At 33.9% G+C, this 23374-nt stretch overlaps 1 protein-coding gene across 2 annotated transcripts in view; it reads left to right on the forward strand.

Annotated features, from left to right (window-relative positions):
* The window catches only part of SLC26A7 (solute carrier family 26 member 7), a 174972-nt gene that overhangs the window by 123503 nt on the left and 28095 nt on the right, over window positions 1–23374 (forward strand). For both annotated transcript variants that reach the window (XM_017538069.2, XM_017538068.2), the window contains exons 10-15: window positions 7215–7292; window positions 8307–8402; window positions 15081–15187; window positions 16269–16335; window positions 19388–19525; window positions 21776–21824. In XM_017538069.2, coding sequence (XP_017393558.1) covers window positions 7215–7292; window positions 8307–8402; window positions 15081–15187; window positions 16269–16335; window positions 19388–19525; window positions 21776–21824 — 535 coding nt within the window. The remainder of the gene's footprint in view (window positions 1–7214; window positions 7293–8306; window positions 8403–15080; window positions 15188–16268; window positions 16336–19387; window positions 19526–21775; window positions 21825–23374) is intronic.

Below are 23374 nucleotides of genomic sequence, written 5' to 3' on the forward strand. Positions count from 1 at the left end.
TATATATATATATATATATATATGGCATAAAACTAATTAATAAAATTCATATCAGTGTATCATAGAGTACATGAAAGGAATCAGTAACCAATGCTGAATGTATTGTAATTTGACAAATAATTGCCACAGCTCATCAACTAAGAAGTAAAATTCTCATTCACCCTTGGCTATGTGACACAAATAATCTGATGGACTTTTACACAGCTAGGATTTTCAAATGTAGGGCCATCTTTTGTAGAGGTATAAACAATATTTTTGCAAACTATACTCTCAAATCTTTGTGATCTAAATTGAAGGTTTAATATGCAGTGAACTTAAATATCATTCCCTACTCTGATGACTCTTCTATCTGTAAAATCCCAGAATCCTATAGCAGTTTTTGTTTTGAATTTTTTTTTTTTTTTTTTTTTTTTGCCAGAGTCTTGCTCTGTTGGCCAGGCTGGAGGGCAGTGACACCACTATATCTTACTACAGCTTCAAACATATGGGCTGAAGTGATCCTTTCACCTCAGTATCCAGAGTAGTTGGGATTACAGGCATGCACTACCACACCTGGATTTTTTCTTTTTTCTCAATTTTTAGTACAGATAAGGGTGTTGCTTTGTTTCCCAGGCTTATTTTGAACTCTTGGCTTTCAGGGATCCTCCAACCTTGGCATCCCAGTGTTGGGATTATAGGTGTGAGCTATTATGCCAGCAGAATTCTATGGTAGTTTCTTCAGAATGAATGTATTAGGCTTCTCTCTTCATTAACGGGCTCAATAAACATAGTGAGTGGTTTGCGGTCGGGCGGCAGAACCTGGGCTTGTGCCTTAGCTTCAACACTAGTTAAGTGACTTTGCACAACTAACTTAACCTCTCTGGCATAAATAGACTTGGCTGTTAAAGTAGAATTATTACAACAACTAAAAGAGTTAATAATGCTTATTTAGCACGAAGCTTGAGCACTAACTGTCCTTTAAATGTTAACAATGATCATTGATTTTATTATTATTATTATTAGAAAATAATTAAATGTTTAGAACCCTTTTTTAACATTTAATTTTAAAACATCCTGGTATGGTTGAGACACAATGACACAGTTTTCTAGCCCAAGTTGCTCCTTCACCGTGCGACAGGATCTTGAGCAAGTTAACATATTCACTTATCACATGGGCAGGGAAGGTTGAAATAGAATCTTTGAAGTGTTTCTACTTTGAGTGTCTTCCATCTCTGGGGTTGCCTTAGGCATTTTCCTGCTTTTCAAATTACTATCTTAGTAATAATAAAATTATCTGATTAATCTTTGTGACCTTTAATATCAAGTGTCTGAAAGAGAATAGTTTGAGAAAGCATATACATATTTTTAAATTTGGGATTTCTTTTCCACTTGAGTTGGGTATACCTATGTTTGAATACGGTTGGGAATAAAGCAGAGCCCCTTCTCTTCTCTGTTCTGGAGGCCACAAGTTTGAATGACTAGAACAACAGAACATTTCTAAGGACGTTTTATTTAATATATTTTCTTCCTGCATGGTATTCTATTCATCAGACTTCAAAAGAAATGAAAGAAATCTGACAAAACACTAGTCCAGGGGAACAAAGCTCAGTGGCAGAATATTTTCATGCTCCTCTGCTTGTTGAGATGGTTACTAATCTTTTCAACAGCTCCCATTAAATTGCACAGGGAAAGAATCTGATTTAATGTGCATACTCAAATTGAGGATGCTTTCCCATGGTAGTCATTTCAGACCTTTAACATTGCAAGTGTTAAGTTTATGTGGGTAAAACTGATAACTGACATGTTTCTGGAAAGCACGAGACAAACCAAGCCTTAAAAGTTTTGTTCTAAATAGGCTATTTGTGAAAGCAATTTTCTATGTGACATGACTTCACAAAACAGCCCCTTAAATGGCTCTGACTCTCTTAGGGACTAGATTTATATCCTGCAAATTGACTAGACGACAAGCAATCTTCAATTTTTAGGCTAATGACAACCAATCAATGGATCAGTGATAATCATCTTACATTTGTTAATGAATTTATCAACTGACTTTTATTTGGAAACATTCCTGGTATTTCTATAGAAATGTTATTTTTGTGGAAAGTTATCTTTTTAAAATGCAAATTTGGTAGTGTTATTTTTGCTTAAAGCCCGTATAAGACATTGCATAGGTCTTGGAATTGAGACCTTTCTGCTGTCTACCAGATGCTGAGTGCTTCCTGGCACAGCCTCCTCTGGGCCTGTTCTCCACCTCATTCTCAGACCTAATCCTTCTCCAGCCCTTGAGGATCCCAGTGTCTGTTCCCTTTGTCTTTCCCTTCCTCTCTATGTGAATTTCTCCCATCCTTCGTGTCTCACTGCCACTTCTGGGTCAGTCGTGTTCCCCTTTGTCAGCATCCTTGGTGCTATTTGACATTAAATGTTCATTAGTGTGATTATGTGATCAATGTCAGCCTTCTATCCTTGACTTAAGGCTACTGGAGAGCATCAAAACCTTGTCTGGTTTGGTTCACTGTATCCTCAATGGCTAGCCCAGGACCTGGCACATAGTGGGTGGTAGATAATTACTACAGAAAAAAATGAATGATAAATGAGAGCTTCCAATAGCCATAAAAGAAAATACTGGTTTTGCTGACATTAGAAGAGACTAGTCAAGCTGGACAGGTTTTTGTTTTTATTGCTATTTAATATACATTTACAGAAAATCCCATTTAAAACCTGGCTTAGGATCATATACTTTAGAGAAACTCTATTGAACAGAAACATAATGTGAGCTACACAGATAATTTAAACTTTCTAGTAGCCACGTTTTTTAAAGTAGAAGAAGCTGATAATTTTAATTTTATATTTTAATTTACTTAATGGAGTCAAAATATTATTTTAACATTAATGTTATTTCAAAGTTAATAATTTAAATGTTATTAATGATATTTTAACATCTTCTTTTCTTGGTACAAGGCTTCAAGATCTGGTGTGTATTTTAGATTTGCAGCATACCTTAATATGGACTAGCCACATTTGAAGTGATCAAGAGCCACACGTGGCTGTTTGACAGTGAATTTAGGACAATTTTATATACAAGTGAGTTGATGATAAAGTCTTTCAGTGCTTTAGAAAATGAAACCAAATGTTTGGATTGGAACAGCAAGAGTTACTGATCATTTAATACCAAGTGCCATGGTCACCAGAAACATTTCTATCCTCTGCATGAAGAAACCCATTTTACAGTGAGCCCCTTTAGATGAGACACCCAAAGCATGCGTATCTAAGAAAGGCCTTTGGGAGAATAAAAACACACAGCTTAGACAAATAGCAGAAATAAATGTTACATTTCTTCCTTCTCTCCTTCCCCATAAAGAACGGTAAGTACGGAGGGAGCTCAGTGTCCCCTGGTTTTCTTCCCTGCATGCTTCTCCACTTCCAACAGAGGAGGTCCGCTGGTGCTCTGCAGGGAGCTTGGGAGGCATGACCAGGAGGGACGAGGGACTGCGTCTGCTGGACAGGCAGCTCAGCCACAACTGAAAACAACAGCTGGCATGTTTTTCTGCAGCACTGAGATTGTTGCTGCATTCTAATTTGCCAAACTGTATTCCTTTATTCTTTCAAAATTTGGTTCATTGCTTTCATCTCTTTTAAAACCTTAATCTAGCTTTAGTTACCCAATATCCTCTTTCTTTTTTTTTTCTTTGTGCCTTTTCCAATCTCTTTTGCCATTCCACTGCTTTCTACAAGACTGTGCGTGCAGTGCGGTCAAGAATGACTTATGCATTCTCTGACAACTACTTAGGAAGTAAATTACTGGCATCCCCCTCTACTCCCAACCAAATATATCGGTATGGATAATAAAAATGCATGCACGATCATCTTTGTAAGTAACATACAGCATATAAAACGATTGTTTGAGAACATAACAAGAATAAGATATTGACTGTTTCATCCTCTTTTATACTGAATAAACTTTTAAATATCAGTAGTTATGATTTTCAAGCAAAAATATATTTGGACATTTAGTTAGTATGACATGGAACGAAAGTTAAAGAGTAAAATCCTAGTGAGTGTTTGCTCAATGGATAATTGTGTGAACACTTTAATAATTACAATAGAAGCCAACCTGAAACTTATAAAGAAGCTAGTTTTATTTTGTTTTGTTTTCTGAGATTAAAAAAGGAACAAACCTGTCTGTTTTGTTCTGGTTTTAACTTGTTTTTCAAATTTTTCTTTAAGTAGATCAGAGAAATGCAAGAAAATACTACCTCATATGCAAAGTAAAAGATGTGAGGAAAGTGACGATACTTGAAAGATAGCTTAAGTGGGTTGTTATAGAACCCTGAAGTTAGAGAATTCTATTTTATACATGCAAATATCTGATCTTAATTTGAGCTGTTTTTGAATTTACTGAGTTGGCCTATTATGGAATGATGGCTTCCATTGCATAATCACAAAGATTTTTTACAAATCTAAATTTCAGTGTCCTGACTTCTTTTTTATGGAGAGAATGAATATCAGTATTTTGAGAGCTGTGAGGGCAGACACTATAATATCATTAATTTCCATGACTGAGGAGTATATACGCTGAGGAGAGCTAGTAAGAGTTTCTTGTCTCATTAGATAGATAAACTTATCTTTTGACCAAGGGCATCAATAATGATGAGGCAAGTGCATTATGGGAGGTAACATCACTTACTTGCTTATGGTCTATTTCATTGCATGACTTACCATTTAAGGTAAAGAAATAGTCTTTTTCACCCATAGTTTGTCACCCTTTGCCAGATAAGATCCATTTAACTCTTGACTTATTTTGACTACAAGACTGAAATTATGGTTTAATTATTGTTGATGAACATGCAAAGCACCATGTAAATAAAAGATAAATGTTATTTAGAGAATAGCCCACATGTAGTTACGATTTACTATTTTTAAATAGAATTATTTAGTTAGATTGTAATTTCTATAACAGCTTTAGTGTAGTATACTAAATTTGGGAATCTTAGAATGTATTTGGTTTTCTTGAATCTCAGTTCAGTGCATATTCCATATTACCTTCACGCATTTGAACTCCCTAGCTCCATGATCTTGGCACTTTGCCTCTCTGTCTCAGATCCTTCCAAGTAGTTGCAGCTGCAGCTGTTCAAAGTTCATTCCAGCTCCTAAGATTTAGGGTTTTGGTGTTAGGTGCACTGTAAGAAGAGTCCCACAAAAAGGGTATGTGCCATTGCCTTTTGTCTTAAAATTCACCTTAGCTGTTGGTATTTTATTCTTTTTATGTAAACACGATTTGCTGAATCACTGACTGAGCTCTCTGCCTGGATCCTGTGAGCTGCACTCTGACACCTACCTCTTTACAGTCTAGTAGAGTGACAGACATCTTACTTTATTGATAAAAAATTCTTATGTAAAATTACCAATTACTCCTAAGTGATCAATGTAGTGACAGTTAGGTGTACTATAATTTCTTATATGGGCAATCATTTAGTTTCCCTAGTGATTTAATTCCCAAAAAGAATTGCTTTTCCCCTTTGTATGCTGAAGAGTGTTTGTGACAAGTTGCACAAAATAAGCAAGGGAGAACAGACTCCCTCAGCCTCTGCCAAGCAGGAAAGGCCTGATCGTATGTTCATTCGGATGACTCCTTGCTTAGCAGAATAATTATAGCTACTCCCAGTCCACTCTCCCTCTTCCCATATACATGTATTTTGATAGTAACAGGCTCAGGACAAATGCAAATGCTGGACTGACCCTGGGTGTGAACATATGCGTGTAAGCAATTGTTATAGATCTCTTCCCAGGTTTCATTTTTTATTAAAAGTCTGTTTATGGAGGTATAATTTAGATTTAGTAAAATTTATCCTTTTAAGTTATATGGTTCACTTTTTTGAAAAATATATTGTTGTATAACAAGTAAAATTGAGATATAGAATATTTCTATCACCCTAAAAAGTTTTCTCATACTCCTTTGTAGTCAATTCTCTGCCTCCACCTCCAGCCTCTGGCATTCTATAATTTATCTTTTTTGGAATGTCATGGATATGAAATCTTATAGTATGTAGTCTTTTGTGTTTAGCTTCTTTCATTAGCTTAATAATTTTGAATTTCATCTGTGTTTTTTAATTGCTGAGTTGTATGTTATTGTATGGATGTACTGCAAATTATTCACCAATTGGTGGACATTTCAGTCATTTAAGATTTTGGTATATATGAATAAAGATTCTGTGCATACATATTTAGGTTTCACTTGGGCATATGTTTCATTTATCTTAGTCCTGGGTCATAAGGTAAGTGTATGTGTGACTTTATAACAAACTGCCAAACTGTTTCAGAGTAGCTATATCATATTGTATTCCCACCAGCAATGCCTGAGAATTGCAGTTGCTCGGAGTTTTTGCCAGCCTTTGATATTGATTGTTTGTTTATATATATATATATAATTTAAGCCATTCTACTAGGTCCAAATTCCCTTTGATATCTCCATAATGATATTCTAGGCATCTTTGTGGCCTTGTGAAAGTCTTCTTTTTTCTTGTTAGGAAGACATTTTGGCCAAGTGTTTTTATTAAGTCCTGAACATTTGCTTCTGTGAAATCAAGTTCACCATCAAGTGGAACATGGCTATAGGAGTCAGGTGAATTGAATTGCCTTTTGTCAGCAGGCTAGTTGGTTAGAACATGATACTAATAGCTTTTCAGGATTAATAAAATTAAGTCTGTCCCACTGCCAGAGATCACTCCCATATCCCATATAACTACTTCATAACTAGAGCCTTTACTAACAAAAAACTCCAACGAGGGTAAATGCTTCAGTGGAAATTAGCACAGAAACATCCTCAGCCACATATTGAGTTATTACTCAACCCCCTACAAAATTAGGAGGGGAGTCAGGCTAAACAACAACAGGCTAAAGAATTTTTAATTGAAATGTCACTTTCACTATTAAACACAAAAGCCATCGCTATGATGTGTGATAAAAGTTGATGGTGTCCTATTTCTTTGTGTGGAATTGCTTTTCTCTCATCACTGACTTAATTTGATTGCACTAGTTTGTCAGCTGTCACATTTGGCTTCCCTCAGCTGCAAAATATAGATAATGACAGTCTAAGCAATTTAACAGTTATGTGCCAACATTTTGTTTCTTCTAATCAAGATAAACTAAGAATTATCCCCCAACCCCATAACTTTGGAATAATAAAAAAAGTTCAAGGCGTTCTTTTTTCTTTTTGTCTGTCTTGTATTTTACAGGTGGCTTGCCTAATATCTTGCATTTTCGTCCTTATAGTCATCTATGCAATAGGACCTTTGCTTTACTGGCTGCCCATGGTACAGTAGTGCTTTTTCACTATCTACTTTTTAAAGTTTCATGAGAATCATTGTATATAAAATTTCTTGGAAGTATAATCTTAACAATCCTACATCTAGAACCCATGTTACAGAGGTAAAGTTTGAATGGGGGAGGCGTGGAAAAGCTACCGCATTTGAGGCAGGCACGGGAGGGGATACCATGGCTGTTTTTCTTGAGTTTTTGTCTCTCACATAAGAATGGCATTATGGAACTAGATTTATTCTGTGCTCATCTGGAGGGTGGAACTAGGCATATTCTGTTATAAGAAGTAGAGTTTGGAAACATTTTACCAAAACTTTGACTGTTAGAAATATACATGTGCTTGGGCAAGGAAGTAGGAAACAAAATACAGCTTCCCACTGTTGATAAATCTGTTATACAAAGTGACTCAGAACATTAGTGCCAGTGCTTCACCTTCTTCTTCATAAGCCTGAGGCACCAAAGTAATGCAAAACACCGGGCTTAGAAGAACTAGTCTCCATCCTTTGTTATTCTAGTTCTTCATGTGTGTAGTGAGAATAAACTATTTCCATGGGAGGATCTTCTAATAATCAAGTTCGCTTTTCAAGAGCATTGAAAACATCTTCAGGTGAAATCAGATAATTGACATTTAAGGCAATTACAATAAAATATATGATATACACATTTAATTTCATGCAACAAATACAATTCAAACAAATGACTGTGAATACGTATAGTTAAGAGGGCATTTAACTTCACAACCTTCACCCTTACAATTTACTCATTTTCTTTTTGTTCTTGTTTAGAATTGTACAAATATTACCTTATGAATTTCTAGAATATATATTATATTCCCAAAATACAATAATGTTTAGTTTTAAACAAAACAAATATTTCTGTCATCTTCTAATTGGTGACTGCTTTTCTCTATTAAGTACTTTAAAAACAAAATGATAAAAATACCTTGGCCCTTTTAAATTTAAGTTAAAATCCTTATGTTGCTGCTTCTTCAACTTGTATTTTATTTCTAGTGTGTCCTTGCAAGCATTATTGTTGTGGGACTGAAGGGAATGCTAATACAGTTCCGAGATTTAAAAAAGTATTGGAATGTGGATAAAATTGATTGGGTAAGTAGAAATTTGACCGAAAATCGTCCCTCTTTAACTTAAGCCTATTTTACCAAGTAAGCACTAATACTTTTATTTGCAGAAAATAGATTTAGCCATTTAAGACTTGTACACTTTACAAGTTACCATTTATTTCTTCCAAAGTCTTAATAAAAGCATTAAAATATAAATTGTCTTCATAGGAAACAGAAAGAGAATTTGGTTAAATTTTGATGATTGTGTGGTTTAAGAACTTGTAAAGAAATGCTGATAATTTGAGTGGATTTGAAATGTCCAATTTACAATATGAATTTATTTTGGCAGTAAGACTTATCAGGGAAATAGACACTAATAGAAATATGACAATGTATAACCTATATGAAAAACTATCATTAATCGCTGAGAATGTCTGCTGCATGAATATAGGGTGAACCTCTTAATGGTGACCACTTCCATTCTAAATACAAAAGGTCTCATGAATTGCCTTTTAAATGGGTTATATTAAGAGGACCATTGCTTGAAACAGGTTAAAATATACTGAACCATGATAAAGTGTGATTTCTACTAACATAAATAGCATCCTGATTCTAGATAATCCTATCTATGCAAGAGCAAGCCAGGATTCTCTCCCTCTCCGATATGGAAAAGTATTTCATGAGTACCCTCTGTTTAGATCTATTATGACAGTTACCATATTAAATGTAATTATTAATATTAAATATACATTTTCTCTTCTTCAGTTACTTTGAGATAGTTTGGGATATTATTTATCCCAAACTACTGGGTACCTACTTTTATAATATTCCTCCTGGCGCTCAATATTTCTGAACTCCCACCAAAGTACAGTGCTGGGTACCATGAAGAATGTGCAGAGAACTACCCAATCCCTCCAGACAGTTATTTGTACAGAAAGTGGACACAGAAACAATGACTTACTATGTAAGGCAGGATAAAACATGACTTGGAAGGAAAAGGAGTAGCTTAGTTTTGGGGAACATAGAGGCAGGAGCATTTAATTTGGACTGATCAACATGGAAGACTCTCACAGAAGAGCTGAAATATGAACTAAGATGTGAAGGAACAGGATTTTGTAGGCTGAACAAGAGGCCAGAATTAACCGTGACCTTCTAAAGGTGATAGGTGGCTCATGGAAACAAAAAAATGAGAAGATGCAAACTTATTTAACAAGCTACTTGATAACCCTATGATTAAGATATTTCTAAGGAGCTCATTGATCATATAGGAGGCAGCAATACCATATTGAAGAGGGTAGAGAAGATGTCAAGTAAGGCTTTAAGGCTTCTACTAGGAAGTGATTTCTAAGTTGAGCATTGAAGAGTGAATAGGCATTACCTGGAGAAGAAAGAAAGATAACCACATATGCAAAGATACAGAGATGACTGTAAAAATCTCTGTCTCTGAAAATCAAGGTATTTTGCATGGGTAGAACATATAGTGTGAGGATGGGAATAGTGACAGATGTTGGAAAATTTGAATGGGTTGGATTAGGAAAGGCTACTCATGTCTTACAAAGATGATTTGATTTCCTTCTGAAGACAGTGAAGCATCACTGAAAGGTGAAATAATAATAAAATGTATGTATTGGAAAGGTCACTTGAGTAATTTGAGGAAGACAGATCAAACTGGTGAAGTATACAGCAATTGGAGCACTGCTTTAGCCATTCAGGAATATAAATGAGAAAGGCCTAGACCAAGGCTGAGACCATGAAGTACAAGAGAGAATCAGATAAAAAATATTAAAGAGATTGTATTTGTTAGTCCTCACCACCAGTTCATTATATAAAGTGGATCAGCTGGAATAACTTCTGAGTTTCTATTTATGAACATCAGTGGGGGAAGATGATATTATTCACTGTGTTATAGTATATAGAAAATTCTATTGTCTAAATGCATTTAGTGGTTACCTTTAGTATTTTTGAAAAAAAAAAAAAGAATTCTCATACCTGAGTTATTTATTTCATCTCTTTGTTTTCTGTATGTCACCACATAGTCTTCCAAGAACCTGAGCTATTTTATGGTCCCAATATCTGCCTGTTTTCAAGCTAGAAGAAAGTTTTTCACTGAGTGTAAAATGCTTTCTCTCAGGTCTTTTTAAACTCAGCATTATTTTTAGACATTGAAGGATAAAGTAGAGAAATCACAGGTCAACATATTTTTTTTGTTGTTGTTATTTTAAATAAGGTTCTTTTTCTAAATAGATGCCCAATCAAGTTCTTTCTTCTTACTCATGAAGTTTGGTAACATTATCAGAATATGACTGTGGTTGAGCACTCAGTCTCAGATTTCTGAGCATGACATAACCTTTTGATCTTGTAATCAAGAATTATTTATAAATTTTTTCTTCTAATCTGAATATTTTTTCAAATCTATGTGTTCTGCTCTCTTCTTAATGAATTTTGTGTTTATTTTTACTTTGATTTTCTTCATATCTATATATTTTCCCCTGTTTATTTTGTTTTTCTGTGTAAGTGATTTCTTTGGACTAGTCACGTATCTCTGACTATGTGTTTCTAGTTATAATTTTCTTTTTAATTTTACACATGGCTTTTATCTCTGTAATGCTTTTATTTTCGCTCAGTTTCTTAGTCTAGTCTGCTTGCTTTTTATCTCCTTCTGTTTTTCTCTTTTTCCATTTATCATTCCTTCTTCGAATTTATATATTTATTTTTAAGATTTTTTGTCCTGAGATTATATTACCTATTATATATCCAAATCTTTCTTTTGCCTTTCATTTATTATTTATTTCTTTATTTTTCTTATTTCCATGAATAGGGCCCTTGTTAATTTGTTTACAATTGTAATGTATTTTTTAGGGGACCTATTTACTGGAAAACAACATAGGGAGGGCAGGAGATAGGAAACGAGGTAGAACAGCCCATAGGTCTGATTTAGATAATTGAAGCAAAGCCTCAGAAATCAGTTTCACTGGTGATCTCAGACTGTTGTCATCTCTCCGTTCTTCATCTTGTTTTACTTCCGGCAGTCACCTTTACTTAGGAAACCAGGGTTGTAAGTGATACAAATGGCCTTTCGCTCTGCAGTTCTTTGGTAACAAATAAATCTCTGTGAGTACATTTCCTGTATCTCTTGTAGCCCATCTCTGACCTTAGAACTGAGAACCTGTTGCCCCTAATTTTTCAGAATATTGTATAGAACTTTCAGGATGCTGGCATTTATACAACAACTTATAGTTTATTGAACCCTGAGGATAATTTTGTTGGCTTCTAGTGTCCTCCTTGATTATCATCCAAAATTTTACAGTATTTGGCAAGTCTGTATCACATTTTGTAGTTAGGAGTTTTGACCATGTTCTTGTTTCATTGATGCTGATTTTTTTCTCTTCTATATTCACATTTTTATATTGTTTTGGGTAAGATTTTAAAAGAGGAAGGTTGAGTAAAAATGCTTTTAATATACTCTCTAAATCTGATATCCAAATCTATACTCAGAACATTAATTCTAGCAGCAGTATGGCAAATGGTTTACAATGCACATCATAAAAGCAGACAGCTAACTAGGAGACTGTCAAAAGAATTGAGGAAAGGAACAGTGTGAACTAAGGTATCAATAATTTGAGAAAAAGAATATGGTTTGAGATATTTTTTCTTAACAGTTTATAGAATTTGTGAAATTATTGGACAAGTAGATTAAAGATGAGAAAAAGTAAAATATGATTCCATAGCTTCTGATTGTAGTGTATTGAAGAACATTAGTGTTATAACTGAAGGAGAACATTGGAGGAAGGACAGATTCTGGGATGAAGTTAATGAGTTTGCATTTGGACATGTGAAGTTTGAGGGTGTTTGATAGTTGAAAAATTGTTTAAGAGCTTAGAATTTGTAGTCTCCTACTTAGAGGTAATAGTTTAATACTCAGAATAAGTAGGCAATATGGTGTTGGCAAAGAGTAATATTGAGAAAGGTGACATAGATATGGCAGGTGCATGATGATTCAGTGGGACATTGTGTTTAGCTTGACAATAGCCTTCTGTGGTTGGAGTGGATAGGTATCTCTTAGCTGTTAAGGGATTCAACAGTGAAGAGCCATGGATTATTGGGTTGTTGAGGACAGCATTCAAAGGATTATTGGATTATTGGGCACAGCATTAAAAGTGTGAATATTGCACAGACTTTTGTGGATATAGGCTATATACCCAATAGGTATAATATGTCTAGATTATTAAATAGATGAACTATACCTAGAATATCATGGAAGTAAAATTATAAAAGATATGTGTGTGTGTGTATAAATTAATTTAAAGGTTTAAAATTTGAAATATATACATAGTCATAGCATGAAAAATTAGAAACTGTTGCATCTCATATTTTTTAACAGTTTAATACTGACTCTATTTTGAGTTGTTGGTCAAATCCCTCTTTGAAGTAAAGAGAAAATAGGGCTCCAAATGGAGGCTCAACTTGTTGGCTCAGAAATGAGTTTGAATAGCTGAACATTGGATATAAAATTTGGATTTAAAAATTTAATAATAGGGGTCACCACAGAAACAGACAGTACAATAGATAGATTGGGGGAAGTGAGGTGATTTAGTAGCTGTTAAACTATACTTTATGCTGATGTATTTTCTACAAGGACAAAGCATTCTGTCTCCTACTTAAGGTCAACACGGGGATTAGTTTGTGTTTGGGGACTATGAGTGCCAAATAGGGAAGAGTGCAAGTAGGAACACATAACGAAAAATAAAAAAATAGGGGCCCAAGAGCCAACTAATTCTTGATAACTGTGACAACTAGCATTTGTGTCTTTAACAGGAATTATTACAAAATGCTGTTGGGATTTATTCTAACCAATGGAACTGTTTACTGGTCTATGTTAATAATTTCCATTTGATACTTTTTCAAAGTTATAAATGTAGCCCCAGGAAATAAGTAAGCATTTGGAAAGCAAAACTTACTTAGATGATGTTGTGGGAGAGTAAATATGCTTTAAAAATAGAACCAGATGGTACCAAAATTTCTGGTTGCTCTGATGAATTCTGGCCTCCAGGCTCTATGGTTTTCTAAGTGCAGGGACCAGGATCCTTAGTTCCCTATGCCATATTGAATCATGGAAGATGGCCTAGAGGAATTAGACTTATAAAGCTTTTGGTGAGGTATCATTCTGCCACACTCAGGCAGATTCAGTCAGCATTTGAGAATGAGTGAGACTCAGAGTCATCATGAGAAGCCAAAGTAATGATCAAAAACTTGAAGCCTTATTTTGTATGTGATTAAGTATAGCATAATACACCAGAAAGAAAAAAACACACGCTATGTAAATGGAAAACTCAAATGACTGACCGTTCTCCTGAATAAAGAAAAACCATCTCAGTGTCCTAACCTGAGATGGCAAGCTGAGAGTGATCTCAAAATAAGTAATAACTTAGCATTACATTTGTAGATGATGGATCTTAACATGAAATTCATTTAAATTGAATTTTCTCTTTTACTCCAGAATGTTTGCTTGTCCTGTATCAAAATTTTATCCATAAATTCCCTACATTTGCTTCCAAGGGCTCAGCTTTTCGAAACAACCTATTAAGAATCACTCAAATTCAGTATAGATAAATAACCAAGACAAAGGAGAAGCGTTTCAAGAAAAAAAAAAAAAAAACCCTTTAGAAATATTTATTTCAGATTTGTCTGAAAAACAGTTGCACTCATTCCCTCCCCAAGATTCTATGTTATTTTTAGAATATAGAAAAGTTTCTAACTTTTTCATTTGTGTATGGAATAGAATTATGTTTTCAGAGATGTTTTAAAGTGATAATATAGCTATTGGGACAGAAATAAATTTAGAATTGCATTCACAGGCAAAGTGATACAGGTTTTGTGGGGAAAGAGAAAGGTTAAAATGTTCTTAGTTTATTGTTTGATAAATCCAGGATTTAGTGTTTACAAAATATAACCTGGACTTTATAAATTATTTTGCTTTTAAAGATATTTTTCAGCACTAAGCTTAGAAATGCCAACTATAGTATAATATCTTGTTGCAAATTGTAATTTTAAGTGGTGAACAAAACTGCAATAACTTTGGTATTCCAACTAAAAGAGAATTATAGCGTCATGTAATCTTTTGAAATGTTCCCAAGAACTAAGTTGACTCTGACATTTTAGCTTTCACAATGAATGGCCCCTTACAATAAAATTATGACAATCTTCATAGTGATTGATCTAAAAGTGATATTGGTACTGAGTGACTCGGTCATTTTAAAATTAGGCTTCGTGAGCCTTATGTATTAATAAAGAACATTAGTTGTTTTTATAGCAATCCTCGAAGACAGAATATTGTTGGGAATGACCAAAAATCTGTACACAATTGCTTGTAATAATATTACATTAAATGAGAAGGCAGTGGGAAATTATGGCATGCTTTTGAACCAAACACATCAACCAACTATTTACATATCTTAAATAAAGTGTTTGTTGGGGATTGAACTAAGGGTTGGCAGTATCTGGAAATAAAAGAAACTTTCCTCTGCCTTTGCTACTGAGCGTCTGATGGAACCAGAATTTGTTTCTATATTTCTCAGCTTCTGTTTACCACTTCTTAAGTAATATTTTCTTGCTGAGAGGTCTGGTCACAAGAATGTTATAGAATGTGATTGTGAGAAACTTAGCAGTCATGAGAAAGAAGTGATTTTCAAAGGATCAAAACTTCTGTTTCTTGTTTCTCTTTCAGGGCATATGGGTCAGTACATATGTATTTACAATATGCTTTGCTGCCAATGTGGGACTGCTGTTTGGTGTTGTTTGTACCATAGCTATAGTGATAGGACGCTTCCCAAGGTAGGATCCTGTCTAAATGTTCTATTTATTCTGAGAAAGCAGCAAAATATATCATTACTTGCCATATGTTACTTGCTAGTTACTTTTATTTCTGTGTAACATATAGTACTACAATCTCATGTTTTTCTTGCTGTCGGAGAATTAGGGACAAAAAGATAAGAAAATGTTTTATCTGCAAATGATATTTAACAATGTTGGTCTTAATGAAGATAAATAACTTATCAACATTATAAAATAGAATATATAAAATCTTAAATAAACCCCTTATACTGCATTATAGAGAGATTTCTTTAAATTAAATGAAGAGAGGTAGTATCTAATGATGTACAAACCATTTCACAATATAATTATTGGGAAAATTAAATGACTTCAGAAAATTTTATTTTTCAGAAGCCAGATTAATCTATATATCTATCTATTTTCTAGATAATTTATTGAGAAACACACTTTCTTTTTTTGTGATTTTACTGAAAATTTATAAATCATTCCCCAGTCTGACCAATTATTTTTCTGCTTTACAAAGTATTCATCTGGGAATAATGTTTTTACTTACTTCTCATCCATCTTTCCCTTGAAGTTATTTGTGAAATAATGTATTCTAAAAAAAAATGTGAAATAATGTATTCTAAAAATATTGTTTTATCTCTATAGATTCTTTCTTTGTAGAATTTATATATTTGGATTCAATATTATCTAGTCCTATCTTGCCATTGATTCTTTCTTTTCCTGCTTTTCATTAAAACAATATTTTATCAAATGCTGCATACTCTCTTGCCTTTTCTCTTTTATAATTCTTCTTTACTAATTCACATCTAGTAGCTTGGAGAGTTAGGGTTCTGGGCACCCAAATGTGGCAAATTAATTTTATTATTCTTTATTTAGATGCTTCTGTTGTTAACCTCTATCCCCGAATATCCATAGATACATAGATTTACCAATGTCCTCTTATGAATAAATGGGTTATAGAATCTAAATCATTTCAGACACATTCTAGTTGTTAAATGACTAATTTTGGTTTCTTCATTGTTTATATAATGATAAGGAAATGACTTGTTTTATTTTCTACCTGGTTTAATTTTAGAGCAATGACTTTGAATATAAAAAACATGAAAGAAATGGAATTTAAAGTGAAGACAGAAATGGAGAGTGTAAGTTTAGTTTTCTTTTACCTTTATGTAATTGTTAATAATTTTGTGGGTGAGATAATTTTAAGATATCACAAAAATTAGATAAATTATGTTAGTTAAAAACATGATAGCTCTTTTTAATTAGTGTAAACTTCCAATGGTATATATGTAATCACAATATATTTGGCAAACAACATGCAACAAATCCATAGAACAAAAGAAAATCTGTTTGGATTCAGCATTCAGATAAAAGCATAGCATGGTTCCTAGAACAACAGTTCACTATAGAATCATGGCCGAGGTTGATTCAGGCATTTGGACACCTCTTTTCCATTATTGACTTGCATAAAATAATCAAACTAAATTGATAGTCTATTCTGAATTAAGTCATGGGGGAAGATAGGAAATAGGAAAGGGAATGAAGCAAATGTGATTCATGGTATTGCTTTTTTTTAATTTTAATTTTTTTAACTCAGTCAATGAGACTGTATGTTAGAAGAGGGTAATTCAGTCCAACAGCTACAGAATGCCAGTAGCATTGGTTTCTTGCACAGTGGGCATCTTTTTAAGGAAACGCCTATGTAAACAGTCTTGCCTTGTCCATGCTTAGGAGAGCCAATTGATTATGTCTGAATTCTAGTTTCTTGTTCTAAGGGTTGACTAAAACAGTTAAAGTGAGGGGAAAAATGTTGACTTGAAATATTTTTGCCAATTAAAAAAAAATTGCCCTCACTTTGAACCTGCTTTGTAAATGTTTGGCTAACCTTTTTCCCTTTATTTTTCACATGCACTTGTTTCAGTATCTCATAATTCCCCTAAGGACGAGAAAACTGGCCGCCCACCAGAAGGACCAGTGTCAGGGTATTTCCAAATAGACTGGAAGTAGGAAGTAGCATCAGGAACCCTCTGCGACACCCAAGGGAATGGCTTATGTTTTTAATACTATGGAAAGATTTGTTTCACAGAGAGCTATTTGGGTTCAGAGCCTTCCAGAGCGTTCCAGGCTCAAGCTTTCCACCAACTTTGCCTTTCTTTTCTTTCCTTAATTTTTCCATGGGAATTTAGTACTTGTGCAAAGTCCCAGACTGACTCCTGGGCCCCTGAAGTCCCCTGTGTATCCACACCACAAGTACACATGTATTAGCCCCGACCTCCTTAGCTTTGAGACTGAATTTGGCTTTGGATTTGACTATTTTCAGCTTAAAAAAATCACTGTTTAATAAATTCTGTCTATTCCTTAACTTCTTCTTGGGCTAAACCTGTAGTGAAGTAAATGAGGGGATGTAGGAAGACAAAAATGCTAGAAATTTCTCCACATCTTTAAGTCTTGATTGGTTCCAGTCTAGTCACTGACCTGAATAATAACTGTTTCATATGGAGATTTTAATTTTATTAGAATATCACACCTATCTTAATTACTCAAGGTTTTGTATAAAAAATAAAAGGAAAAAGACTAATATGAAGCAAGGTTTGAACATAAACTCTTAGGTGGAATTTTCAGCTAACTTAAAATAATCTGTCATTTATCTTTTCCATATATTCATTCTTCCACCTCTTCTTCGTGTGAAGTGATCCTTCCTGATTTGAGAGCTCTCTTCCTATTCAGTGAATTCCACCCCATTGATAATTTCCTTTCTAGAACAATTTGAATCTCTATTCTTTAACAAATACATTTTTTTTTCATATTAAAACAACACATTGGCACAATCACGTAGTGCAGGGCGTCCAATCTTTTAGCTTCCCTGGGACACATTGGAATAATTGTCTTGGACCACATGTAAAATACGCTAACACTAATGATAGCTGATGAATTAAAAATAATTGTGAAAAAATTCTCATAATGTTTTAAGAAAGTTTACAAATTTTTGTTGGGCTGCATTCAAAGCCATCCTAGACAGCATGTAGCTCACGGGCTGTGGGTTGGACAAGCTTGATGTAGGGTGATTAATGGGTCAAGCTAAGCTTTGGTGCTTTGAGGTGACTAATGTGACAGTCCTAAGAATTACTTTTTATTTTTTGTTTCTAAGAGGTTTACTCTTGACTGAACATTAGTTTGGCAACTTAAGGTTTGTTTGTTTTCTTGAATTATTTGTTGCAAATCTCCTCAGTTTCCAAAGTTCAATCAGTTTTGTAACTGTAGGAACATGTTGAGATTTTCTAGTTTAAAAATTTACCTCATTTTTGGAGATAAGGGAGCTAGGAGAGGTTAAATGAATCATCCAAATTAACGTACTTAATATTTTATTTCTTTCACCTTCTACCCTCTGCCTGTATGCGCTATTCTTTGCGTCTACTCTTCTATGGAAGTAAAGCCTGGAAGAGTATTGCTTTACTTAGTTGCTAAGGAGTTGTCATTTTCTAGAACTTACCCTCCTTCTATTAGTAGGTCAAACACTTGCCCCAAAGGTCATAGAGAAGACAGTTTTAGGTGCACATCACCAAGTGATGGGAAGATGACCAAAGCAGACTTTTTCTTCTTCCTTTTTGCATCGCTCACCACATCTTGGGAATCCAGTGTCCTAGGCCTGCCCAAAGTCCAGTTATACTCCTAGGACTGCATCTAGGTCTGCATCTTCAAATTATGACTGTTAGTTACTTGAAAAGTTATATTTCAGCTGACGGAAAGCTATGTCAGTATGAGGTAAAGAGCTGATGGTTGACCCTTTAGGATACATTTTCATTAAAAAAAAATCTGATGGTTAAGTAAATTAATTTTTAATTGATCAATTGAATGAAAGAGATACTTTTGAAAGCATAGGACTTTCTGAAACTCTTTGGATAGTTTTGACTACTGTCTGCCCAAAACCGGCCTGAAAGGAATAAGGGCCACTTTCTGAAAAGCTGCCGACTTACCTTGCTATTATTAATGTTCCTTAGTAAACAGGATGTATGTATTTCCCCTAAGGAAGTGTGAGGTTACATTAAGACCTCTAAATACATTTAAGTAATAAAAATGTTAATTGAGCAATTGCTCATACAAGTAAGTGACATTTAGACCTGACTATATTATTGGGTGTAATTCTCCATTATTTAATTCAGAGTCCTGAATCTGTTTCTTTTTCTCCTCTAAAAGGAAACCCTGCAGCAGGTGAAAATTGTCTCAATAAACAATCCACTTGTTTTCCTGAATGCAAAAAAGTTTTATACTGATTTAATGAACATAATCCAAAAGGAAAATGCCGGTAATCAGCCACTCGATGATATCAGCAAGGTAGGATCAGTGGTTTGATTAGAATATCATACTACATGTAGCTTTATATCATGACACTAAAAATGTATCAAGCAAATAATAATACATCACACAAATGTTTTGAGACCTCTCCCTTCGGCAAAACCTATTATAGTTTTTATTTGATTCTTTTTATCTTTTAGGTAATCACTCTCTTTCTTGTCCATTCATTCATTTATTCAGCATATATTTAATGGACATGTGTCATGGGTACTATAGCAGGGAGAAGAATAAATAAGAAAAATAATCTAATTTAATGGCTCTCTTAACCAGCCTTTAAAGGATCTTTTTTTAAACCAAAAAATGGCATTAGATCTAACTCTAAAAGTGATAGAATATAATAAATGACTTCGGAAAAGCATAAACATGAAAATATTATTATAAAATTCTAGAATTCTTTACTCCATTTATAATGTCAATTAACAGAGATATTGAATCAAATGTGCATCAATATGATTTAATGTAAATAAGCCATCTATTGTCATTTGAATCCTTAAGCATTCGGTAATGTTAGGAGTGTGGACTTCAAAGCCAAGATTAACTGCCTTGTGACTCCTCTAGATCACAAGGATCTTTTCTTTTCCTTGTGTCCTTGAGCTACTTATTCCCCGGTCACTCAGGTACATAGAGGATCTTGGCCCTCCCATTTCTGATGTCTAAGAAGCTGTCCTGAACCACATTCCTGTCCCTCATAGCTTCACACTTCTGCCTTTGGGCCTTATCCTAATTTGTACCATATTAGCCTAATATACAAGATCAGATATGTAATGTACAGGGGCCCAGTGCGAAATGAAAATGTGAAGTCCCTTGTTCAACAATTATTAAGAATTTCAAAATGGTGACAGAATATTATTAAACCAGATTTGATACCCTTCTAAGCATGGGCACCTTTTGGGAGGAAAACTATGGAGGCAAAGTGTCCTTCTCATCACATTGTATCAAGGGTACCTACAATTAACATGATTTATCAACATGTTTACCTCGATCACCTGGATAAGGGAGTGTTTGCCAGGTTTCTCCACTGTTAAGTGACTCTTTCCCTTCTCCCTATTCCGTGCTCTCTGGAAGAAAGTCACTATGTGCAGCCCACACTAAAGGAATGTGGAGTTATGATCCACCACCTTAAAGGTGTAGTATCTATATATATTATTTTGAAATTCTTTTGCATGGGAGATTTCAGATGAGGTATTTTTAAGAGGAGGGAAAGGAAACTCAAATTCATTGAATATCTCTCAGGGATCAGTCCCTTGAATAATGCTAAATTAATCATCACCAGTCCCGAGATTTAAGTGGCATTACCTGAATGTTATGTTAAAAAGGAGGTACAAATAGAGAGAGGTAAAATAACCCGATGGAAATTGATTATACCTGATAAACTATAAGAGTCAGACTTAAAACACATAAGCTGTAGCATTGGCTATCAAGAAGATAAAACGAGGTTCTCTAGTCAGCCTTTAAGATAAAAACTGATTTCATGAGACAAACTGTGTAATGTAGCTTGAGAACATGAAGCTTGGAATTGGAAAGGCATGAACTTTGGTTCTAATCCATGCTCTTACTAGCTTTGTGACTTTGGTCAACTTATTTAACCTTTCTAATCTTTGACTCTCTAATATGAAAAATAAAATTTGTAAGCTCATATGATTGTTCTGAGGATTAAATGATTAGTGTAAATTCTTTGGCATATAGTGAGTACTGAAGAAATATCAATTGCTATCATCGTGATCATCAAAAATAGCACTAATACATTATTTGAGAAGTAGATAGCACATGATCTCATTAGAGGCATCAATTATTGTCAGATAAGATTAACTGTAGGATATTATCCAATATTTTCATGTAGGAGTAACATGAAATATCTGATCAGTGGCTCTCCCTCTGAAAATGCTATGTTAATAAAGGTGATTTCTGATTGAATATGCTACTTAAGAAATGTCTAAATGTTTAATTTCTAACCCCAAATCAAAACAAATTCGTCTTGCAGAAAATATTCTAAAGAAGACGGTCTGACTGATAACATAAATTATTTACTGAATTGCTATATACTTAGAATTAATTATTTTATTATTTCAAAGTTTGTTTTATACATTATTCTGAAAAGAAGGCTAGTGAAAAATAATTTTGGAGTCTAGTATTTTGTTATTCTTTGTAAATAAAAGAATGATATGATTTTTTTCAGGCCAAAGTAAAACTTTATAACATTTTCATTCTTTGCATTTGTTTTCATTTTAGTGTGAACAAAACACCTTGCTCAATTCCCTATCCAATGGCAACTGCAATGGTGAGTTAGCATTAAGGAAAAAGAAAATCTAAGTGTTTGAATTGAATATAGACCAGATAATAAAATCTTCTTCCCCTTCTCCTCCTCATCTGCCTCCCTCTTCTGTTCTTCTTCCTCTTTTCTCCTAATTTTCCTCTTCGCTCTACTCTCCTCCTCCCTCCTACTGGTTTTAGTTTAGGCTTATGTTACCAAGTAAGCACTAATACTTTTATTTGCAGAAAATAGATTTAGTCATTTGGCTCCTTCTCCCTCCTCTACTCTTTCTTTCTCCCTCCTCCTCTCCTCTCTTCTCTCTTCCTCCTTCCTTGCCTCTTCTCCTTCTCCCCTTCACTTCTCCTCTTCTTTCTCTTTCTCCTCTCTCCTCTTCTTTCCTCCTCATTTTTTCTATTTTTCCTTCTCCTTTGTCTCTTTCTTTTTTTTCCTTTTACTCTTTATTCCTTCCTGTTCCCTATTCTCTCTTCGATCCCCTCTTCCCATTTCTTTTTTTTTCTTCTTCTCTCCTCTCTCCTTTTCCTCTGCTCCCACTTTATCTTTTCTCTCCTCTTTCCTCTCCTTCTTTTCATTTACTTAAATGTTTGAACCACAAGTTGAAATTCCTGGCATTAGTATAGTTTTAATATGGATCAGGATTTATCATAAAATATATCTTTGAATACATTTTGGATTTTCACCAAAAACAAACCAGCAACTTAAAGCTATTGCATGTTCATATTTACCTGAAAAATCAGGTGACAGAAACAAATATTTTGATGCTGGATGCTTGTTAAATTACCAGATCAATATTCTCTAGAAGTTTAACTATGTTTCTTTGCAAACTCATGAACTGATGTGATCATTGTCTCAGTACAGAGAAAACTAAAAGATACAAAGGAAAATATGAATGAAAAGCATTGTGATATTATAATTAAATGATAAAAAAGTTGAATTAAAACAAATTTGTATATTTATCTTTTAATTTGATATTTACTAAGATTAAAGCATCAGTGTAAATTATTCATCATTGTGACTTTTGTTTAATATAAATGGTTATACAGAATTCTCTTTTCTTGCATCATACAATATTTGCTCATCTAATTTCTTCTAAGTAGGCAGAAAAAAGGGGATTTTATTGGAAATATTTGAGAAGTACTTATTTGTATTACTTTTTATTTTGAATTTTTAGAAATAATTTTACTTACAAATGTATTAGATTTTTAAAAACGTGTTACTAATGGAATGACATCTATTACTTTAAACGTATGCTTCAAAATAAGTAAGTTCTTTTTAGCATGGAGTTAAAGAATTAACATGATTTTTAAAAGAATGAAACAGTACTATACATTTTTCTGTTATTAGGTCACAAGTTTGAAGAAATAGGTCGATGCTGAGAATTCAGGTGAAATCCGGATTTTTTAAAAACTTCCCATTTTCTTATTAAGAAGGGGAAGTCAATTATGAATCTAGTTTTAAAATTTACTTTAAATAATTTTTATTTTATTATAGATTCAGGGAGGACATGTGCAAGTTTATTACATTGATATATTGAGTAATACTGGGCTATGGGCTTCCAG

This window comes from Cebus imitator, unplaced genomic scaffold (genome assembly GCF_001604975.1).
Source record: "Cebus imitator isolate Cc_AM_T3 unplaced genomic scaffold, Cebus_imitator-1.0 Scaffold109, whole genome shotgun sequence".
Taxonomy (NCBI): Eukaryota; Metazoa; Chordata; class Mammalia; order Primates; family Cebidae; genus Cebus; species Cebus imitator.